Source organism: Megascapheus bottae, chromosome 32 (assembly GCF_031878675.1).
Source record: "Megascapheus bottae isolate mThoBot1 chromosome 32, mThoBot2.hap1, whole genome shotgun sequence".
Lineage (NCBI taxonomy): Eukaryota > Metazoa > Chordata > Mammalia > Rodentia > Geomyidae > Megascapheus > Megascapheus bottae.
The window spans coordinates 9,325,750-9,334,378 of record NC_143540.1 but is presented as its reverse complement, the minus strand read 5'-3'; the positions used below and the strand labels follow the sequence as shown (position 1 = coordinate 9,334,378).

Sequence of the window (8,629 nt, the reverse complement as noted above, 5' to 3'; positions counted from 1 at the left end):
CCGGGCAGAACCAGAACTAAGACTACCTCAGGACAGTTATCAATGATTCACATTCCCCTCTCAACATCTGGGACTATATATCCATGTGTGTATTTAGGGCCTGCTCACTTCAGAACCAAGTTCCAGTCTGACCACTTCGCATAGGCATTTGACAGACATTACTCTGAACACAGAATCTGTGGTTATCAGAAATTGCTTTCAGACCAGATTTTCCCACCTTGTAAGGAATATCTTAAAATATCATCTCTTGGCAGTGTGAGAGGGAAAGAAATATAGGGGCTGGGTGCTGGTGGCTCATACTTGTCATCCTAGCTAAGTCAGGAGGCTGTAGTCTACGGATTAAGGTTCAAAGCCAGACCGGGCAAGAAAACCTTATGAAATTCTTAGCTCCACTAAACCACCAAAAAAAAAATATGCTGGAGTCTTAAATGGAGCTATGGCTCAAGTGGAGAACGCCAGCCTCACGTGAAAAAGCTAAGGGTTAGCTCCAAGGCCATTAGTTCAAGCCTCAGCACTAACATTAAAAAAATAAAAATAAAAAGACGATATGAGCCTGTTTTTGCAGCAACATGAATTTTAATGAATGGAGAAACAAACCCTATGTTTTAGATCGTTTCACATGGCTGTTGTTCCTCCTTAGAAAACTGTTATGTAAAGGTTAAAAATTAAGCCTTTTTTCTGTCTTCCCAGCAAGGGAACCGCTCAGGATATTGTATTATTTTGACTAAGTAAGCATATCTTCTTAGTTTCAACATTAATCCTAGAGGAGAGAAAAGCAACAGTAGCTGTAAGTTACCTTCAAGTATTTCCATTTCAAAGTCATCTAAGCTAGATGCTGGTGGGTCACACCAGTTAGCCTAGATGCTCAGGAGGCTGGGCTCTGAGGGTCAGGGTTCCATGCCAGCCTGGGCACAAAAGTCTGTGAGAGGCTTATCTCCAATAAACCAGTAAAAAGCCCAAAGTACCGATGCAGCTCCAGTGGTTGGTCATCACCCTTGAGGAGAAAAAGCTAAGGAGGTCTCAGTGCTGGCACAAAACACACGATCTGAATTTTTTTAAAACATATTACCTTGAAATGCAAAAATTAATTTTTTTATTAATTCTACTATAACTAGTGGACAAGAAAATGGTGCTACTCAGGAAGCTGAGATTTAAGGATTGACACTGAAAGCCAGCCTGAGCATGAAAAGTCCATGAGACTCATGTCCGGTGAACCACCAGGAAACTGTACGCACGCAACGCACGCACGCAACGCACGCACGCACGCTCACACGCACGCTCACACAAACACAAGATCTTTCCACTTGGTGAGGTGAAAGAGGTGAAAGCAAATGAAGAGCTAGAGCTTAACTCACTTGGAAAGGCAGTTTTCCAGTCCCCTCTAGGGAGGACTTCCTGGGGCTGAACAAATGGCTCATTTCCTTTCTCCAGCTGCGAGATCAGAGTTGGCTTAGGAATGGGTGCCCCTGCTTGAAGAAGAAAAACAAAACAATTACTGAGCATAGGTTGTGGTTCAAAGCCAGTCCTGGCAGAAATATCCCTATGAGATTCTTAGCTCCAATAAGTCACTTTAAAAAAAAAAAACAAAAACCAAACAGGTAGGGGGCCGGGAGTTTGGCCTAGTGGTAGAATGCCTGCCTAGCATACACGAAGACCGGGGTTCTTTTCCTCGGTACCACATACATAGTAAAAAGCCGAAGTGGTGCTGTGGCTCAAGTGGTAGAGCTCTAGCCTTGATAAAGCCCAAGGCCAGTGCTCAGGCCCTGAGCTCAAGCTCAGGACTGGCAAAATAAATAAATAAACAAATAAATAAATCAGGTAGTGGAGCTGTGGTTCAAAGTAGTAGAGCACTAACCTTGAGCAAAAGAGCTTAGAGACAGAACCAAGGCCCTGAGTTCAAGCCCCAGGACCAAAAAATAAAGAAATAAAGAAATAGGACGACAATGCTTATGGTCTCAGTGATCTGTCAGTCTGTGAATCCAGACCCAGAGAAGTAATTTCCAGAAAATGCTAGGGGGAGGGGGAGTTTCAGAACAGTGCTCTCAAGAAAACCTCAAAACACCTTAATAGGTATTTTCAGCTAAAGGATAAATAAGGGATGTTAAAGCCAGGTGCTAGTGACTCACGCCTGTCATCCTAGCTCCTCGGAGGCTGAGATCTGAGGATCATGGTTCAAAGCCAGCCCAGGTGGGAAAGGCCATGACACTCTAGTCTGTCATGAACCACCAGAAAACCAGAAGCAGAGCTGTGACTCAACGTTGTAGAGCACTAGCTTTGAGCACTAGCTTAGGGAGAACCCCTAGGGCCCTGAATTCAAGTCCCACAACTGACCAAAAAAGAAAAAAGAGAAAAGAAAAATGATGGGGAGAGGGGAATGTTAAATTCTCATTACAGGAAGGGAGATACTTTTTCAAAAGACTATGAAGGTTCAATACTAAGCACCCCAATTCTATCTCAAGTCCCACTGTATTCAGAGCATCACCTCAAAGGAAGGGCAGTAAGTAGGAGTGCTTCCATGATGGAAAAACATAATGGAGGATAAACAGACACTCAGCTTTACCTACTTGCCCACCTCTGACCACTGCTGTTTCAGTGTTGGGGCTCCAACCCTGGGCTTGAGCACTGTCCCTGAGCTCTTCTGCTGAAAGCTATCTCTCCACCACTTGAGCCACAGCACCACTTCCAGTATTCTGGTGGTTCACTGGGGATAAGAGTCTCGTGGCCTTTTTGTGCCTGGGCTGGCTTTGAACTGTAATCCTCAGATCTCAGCCTCCTGAGTAGCTAGGATGACAGGCGTGAGCCAGCCAGCGCTCAGCTGCCATTCCTGAGTTGAGGGAACCTTTCAGAGGCTAGAACCCTTACCAACACAAGCCACGGTCTTGTAGTTCTCCAACATCACATCCTTGTACAGGGCCTTCTGGGCAGGGGTCAGGGTGGCCCATTCCTCCTCCGTGAAGCGCACTGCCACATCCTCAAAAGTCACTGGCACCTAAAACAAGTTCATCAACTTTATTATTATTATTATTTTCATCAGAGCACTCCTCCAGTGAGAGCCCAGAGAACGACTGTTTCTACAAGGAGATAGTACACACTGATGCACACTGCTACATAAAAACTGGGCTTGGAGCCAGGTGTTGGTGGATCATGCAATCAGGAAGCTGAGATCTGAGGATCGCCGTTCAAAGTCAGACATGAATCACCAGAAAACTGGAAGTAGAGTTGTGGTTCAAAGTGGTAGAGCACTAGCCTTTACCACAAAAAGATCAGGGACAGTACCCGGGCCCTGGATTCAAGCCCCACAGCAACCAAAAATAAACAAAAAAACCACCATATATATACATGTATATTAGAGAAGCAAAGGAAATTACCTGAGATTTGGTGGTGGACATCTCTGCCATCTCCTAGCCTCTTTTAGTACTGTCTTGGGAAAATGTGAAAATTCTGGGAGCTGCAGATAAATCCAGAAATATTAGTGACAGTAGCTACTGGCCTTCACTCCTCCAAATCCTTGTCACATAAAAGTATGCTTTATCACTTATTTCTTGTTGTCAGTCCCAATTTTAGTTTCACGGAAGCAAGATGGCAGGCACAAAAAAAGAATATAGAAAATAAGACAATCCTATGAATACTTAATGAGTAGATGGGAGAAAACCTAAGTTGAATTATCCAGAGAAGATATCATAAGAGAAAAGAAAAAACAAAACTCTGGAAGACAATAGAAAGCGGGAATTCCAGATACATGATACCCCTACCAATCATAATACAGACAGGAACTGGCATATTAAATGTTCAGATGGTGCCTGTAAACCTAGCTATTCAGGAGGCTGAGGTCTGAGGTTCAAAACTAGCCTGAACAGAAGGGACTCTTTTAAGTCCAATTAACCACCAAAAGGCCAGAAGTAGAAGTATAGTTCTTGTTTTTTGGGGGGACGGGGAGGGGTGAGGAGGAGTTTACAACTATACCAGGATGAACCAGTTTCTTGAGACTACCTGAAAAAGAAAAAATCAAAAACAGGTTAATTGTCTACAGGTCATTAGGTAGGGTTAAGAATTTCCACAGGCGGGGCAGGGAGTTTGGCCAAGTGGTAGAGTGCTTACCCAGAATGCACAAAGACCCAGGTTCAATTCCTTGGTACCACATACATAAAAAAAAAAAGCCAGAAGTGGTGCTGAGGCTCAAGTGGTAGAGCTCTAGCCTTGAGAAAGTCCAAGGACAGTGCTCAGGCCCTGAGCTCAAGCCCAGGGCTGGCAAAAGAAAAAAAAAAAAGACTTTCCACAAACAAGGCAAAGATGGGCTGTGGTGTACTGACGCCTGTGTCCTGCATCCCACAGGATTCATGCTGCGTGTGTGCGGCTTGAAGTCAGGGGTTCCCACTACCACTCAGCTTCTAGCAAGGCTGGTGCTCCACCACTTGAAGCCACAGTTCCACTTCTGCCTTTTTTTGCTTCACTGGAGAGGAATCTCATGAACTTTCCTACCCAGGCTGGCTGTGAACCACTAGGCTGACATGTCAGCCATCTGAGTGACTAGGATTACAGATATACAAGGCACGGCTGCCCAATTAAGAACACTTCTCTGGGGGGGGGGGGGCGGGGAGGTCACAATGTGGGAGAAGGAATGCACCCACCCCCTGATGAATGGAACCCCTAACCCCTCTATACATTACCCCGACAATAAAATTAAAAGAACACGTGCTCAGGGACAGTGCCCAGACCCTGAGAGCAAGCCCCCCAAAACTGCGCCCCCCCACACACAGAATTATTAAAAAAACAAAAAAACAAAAAAAAACCAAGGTCTATATCTCCTAATCAACATTATTGATACCCAGAAGCTGCCTGGATGATACTGATGATAGACACCAATGTTTTACGCCTAACTTAGAATTCAACTCTATCAAAAAAAAAAACAATACAAAAAAACAACAACAAAAAAAAGAAAACAACAACAAAAAAAAGAAAACACTTTTTTTTTCCCCTCCTTTTTGGAGGACCACAATGTCCACAACACTACAACTTGAGCCAGCACTGGGAAGGCAGCTTAGGGATCCGCCCCCCGCAGGCCCCGCCCCCTCCCCGCAGGCCCCGCCCCTCCCCGCAGGCCCCGCCCCTCGCGCCCCCCTCCCCCACACCTCCTCCCTGCTCCGCCCTCTCCCCACCCTCAGGCCCCCTCCGCCCTCCCGCCTGGCCCTCCTCCTCCCACGTCCCGCCCTCCCCCCCGCCCCCTCCCCCTCCCCCCTCCCCTCGTGCCCCGCTCTCCCCCCACTCCGCTCTCCCTCACCACACCATGGTCCGGGTGGAGTCTCCCGTCCTGTCCCCCCCCCGAAGCCCCTCTTGGTCCTTCTCAACCACGCAGCCTCCCTCCCCGCCTCACCGCAGGCGCCCAGCCACCTCGGCAGCTCTTCCGGACCCCGAGTTCGAGGAGCGCCACCCGCACGACCTCACGAAGGCAACCGTTGGCCGTTAAGAGCCAAGATGGCTGCCGCCGCCGGAAGTGCGTCACCACGCCGCCGCGGCGGCGCGGGGCGGGGCCTGGGGGAGGGAGGCACCACGCACGCGCGCCTTCCGCCTCCAGGGGGCGCTCTAGGAAGCCTGGAGGACCCACGCCCTGCGGACTCGGTGGAGCTCCCCGCCTACTTCCGGGGGGCGGGGCGGGAGCCCGGAAACGTGGCCTTCCCCCCGCCCCCTCAGGAGGCTGAGCTGTGAGGATCACGATCCGAGGCCAGACCCGGCCCCTGTCCCCCTGGGAGACTCTGATCGCCCACGAACCTCCAGGAAACCAGAAATGGAGGTTTGCAGGGTGCCAGCCTTGAGCAGAGGGCATTAAGGGGGACAGTATCCAGGGCCCTGAGTTCAAGTCCTACGAGAGACCAAAAGATATTAATGGGCCGGGCATTAAAAATAACAATAATAATAATAATAATAATAATAATAATGGCTCAAGTGCTTGAGCCTTGAGAAAAAGCCCAATGACCGTGCCCAGGCTCTCTGAGTTCAAGCCCCTAGGCCTGGCAATAATAACAATAACAACAACAACTATTAGGCAGTCTCTAATACTCAAGAGAGTGAGAAGTCTGACAGCCACAGGATTTTCTGCTCTCTCGTACGGCATTGATAATGTGTAATCAAGGCAGAATCTTGACCGGAGGTCAATGATTGCATGTATAAAGTGTTTCCCCAGTGTGGGAGAAGGTGTACATGGAATATTTCCCCAAACTGGATGTTCATGAGGTTTCTCTCCAATATGGCCCCTCTGAATCCCACATGAAACCTTTCCCCCAAGTCTTACATTCATAAGGCTTCTCCCGGGTAGAGGATTTTCTGCTGTCAGAGAAGGGCCGGATTTCGAGTACAGCTTTTCCCACACTCTTCACACCCATAAGCCTTCTCTCCGGTGTGGATTCGCTGGTGCTGTGTGAGAATTGGGTTCTGATCATTGCCCTTTCCACATTCTTTATAGTCAAAAAGTTCCTCTTCTGTGTATAATTCTTTCATGCTCAATTGGCAATCTTCAGGCTTCACCCCCAGTATGAATTCTCTCTCCCTCCCTCCCTCCCACCCTTTCTCTCTCTTTGGCAAGTCCTGGGGTTTGAGCTTCTTTTGCCCAAAGCTAGCGCTCTACTTGAACCACAGGTACCACTTCCAGCTTTTTCTGTGTATGTGGTACTGAAGAATCGAACCCAGACCTTCATGCATGCTAGGCAAGCACTCTGCCACTAAGCCATGTTCCCAGATGTGCCAGGATGAGTTCTCTTGGTTTGTCTTGCAATGCAAATCTGAACACGAAAACCTCCCCCCATAGCTTACATCCATAGATCTTGTCTCCATTATGAGATTGCTGATGTTTTGATCAAAACATCTGCCACTTTCTCCACATATATAAAATGTCTGCTCCACATATATAAAATGTCTGCTAGCTTAGAATTGTCAGATGGATCTCAAGGTGGTTATTGACATATATATTGTCCTGAGGTTTGAACTCAGGGTCTGGCCACTGTCTTGAGTTTTCTCAAGGCAAGTGCTTTACCACTTGAGCCACAGCACCACTTCTAGCCTTTTCTGTGTATGTGGTGCTGAAGAATTGAACCCAGGACCTCGTGCATGCTAGGCAAGCACTCTACCACTAAGTCACACTCCCAGTCTGACATACATACTTTTTAAACTCTCTGGTACTGTGGTCATCTCATCTTGTTGTGCAGTAACTCACTTGGGAGAAACAGAGAAGCCACATTGTGAGAGGTCAGATTGGGAGTCTTTACTGGAAAGCCAGTGGCTGCAGGTCGACTCCTGCTACGGAGACTTGCAGCCTTTCAAATGCACTTAATACTGTGAGGAAAATGGAGCCGTGAGAACAGAAGAAGAAAGAAAAGGGCAGACCAACAATGCCAACAAACCAGATCGACTCCAATAGAGAGCTGAAATGGAATGCCATGCTGACCTGAGGAGAGTCAGGAGACGAGAGGCATGGCTCAAAAGGACAGCTGAGATGCTAGGGCCTAAAGAGGGTCACAGAGCTAGAATTCAGAGTCCCACGAGAATATGGTACCAGGCCGGCAGGTCCAGTGCACCCAGACACATTCCTGGCGATCTTACACATGACCAGCTACCAGTGATTCATGCCTGTCAGGTACTCGGAAGGCTGAAGTCTGAGGAGTGAGATTCTAAGCCAACCAGAGCTGGAAAGCCCCTGAGATTCTTATGAACCATCAAAAAGCTGTGAGGCAGGATTGATTTGGGAATGTGAGGCCTGGAAAACAGCTGCCAGGAATTCAAAACACTTAAGCTTAAAGCAAATACGGCCTGGGAGCTAGTGGCTCATCCTTCTAAGCCTAGCTACTCAGGAGACGGAGGATCCCAGTTCAAAACCAGCTCAGGCAATAAAGTACATGAGACTCTTATCTCCAATGAACTACCAGAAAAACCAGAAGTGGAGCTGTGGCTGAAAGTAGTAGAGTTCAAGCCCCAGAACCGGGGGAAAAAAATGAAGCAAATCTGTCTACTTCTCTTAAGATTAAGGGACCAAAGTCATTTTAGGGGAAAATAAGGCAGGGTAAATTAAGGAAAATGAGAGCTGATAAAGGTAACACCAAAACACTATCTTCTACTTTGAAGTACCTTGCCTCAAGAATTAGCATCTGTTTGACCCAATGCATTCCTCCCTGAGAAATGTATTTCTTGACTCAAGAATTAATACGTTTGGTGGCAGGATGCATTCCTTTCTGAGAGAAATGCTCCCCACCCCCCAAAAAATTAAAGGGTGGACCAACATTGCCAGAATGGTAACCAAGAGCCAGGAAACTTAGAAAGTGTAGCAACACCAAGAGTAATTAAGCACAAAAAAAAAATTAAGGCTGGGAATGGGGCTTAGTGGTAGAGTGCTCGCCTAGCATGCACGAGGCCCCGGGTTCGATTCCTCAGTACCACATACACAGAAAAAGCCAGAAGTGGTGCTGTGGATCAGGTGGTAGAGCGCTAGCCTTCAGAATAAGAAGCTCAGGGACAGTGCCCAGGCCCTGAGTTCAAGCCCCAGGACTGGAGGTGAAGGGGAGGGTGTGTTTGGGGGTACCTGCTAAGGTCTCAAGTTCATGCTCGGCTTTCTTGCCCTTGACTAACATTCTGTCACTGGAGCCAC

The 8,629-nt window shown here is 47.7% G+C and overlaps 1 protein-coding gene across 1 annotated transcript; it reads right to left on the bottom strand.

Moving 5' to 3' along the window:
• Positions 1-556: 556 nt before the first annotated feature.
• Krabd1 (KRAB domain containing 1) lies at positions 557-4,126 on the bottom strand. The gene is made up of 4 exons (XM_090323088.1): positions 3,369-4,126; positions 2,863-2,989; positions 1,356-1,469; positions 557-760 (listed from the first exon to the last, which is right to left on the bottom strand). The coding sequence occupies exons 1-4, from the start codon at positions 3,396-3,398 to the stop codon at positions 666-668; spliced, it is 366 nt and encodes a 121-aa protein (XP_090179214.1). The 5' UTR covers positions 3,399-4,126; the 3' UTR covers positions 557-665.
• Positions 4,127-8,629: the final 4,503 nt, after the last annotated feature.

What these genes read in the sequence shown, in the direction of transcription:
- Krabd1 (XM_090323088.1), bottom strand. Translation starts at nt 3,398, where the DNA reads ATGGCAGAGATGTCCACCACCAAATCTCAG. An exon ending in CAAGACCGTGGCTTGTGTTG is followed by an intron (nt 1,470 to 2,862) that starts GTAAGGGTTCTA and finishes TTCTTCTTCAAG; the next exon opens with CAGGGGCACCCATTCCTAAG. An exon ending in CTGGAAAACTGCCTTTCCAA is followed by an intron (nt 761 to 1,355) that starts GTGAGTTAAGCT and finishes TCTCTCCTCTAG; the next exon opens with GATTAATGTTGAAACTAAGA.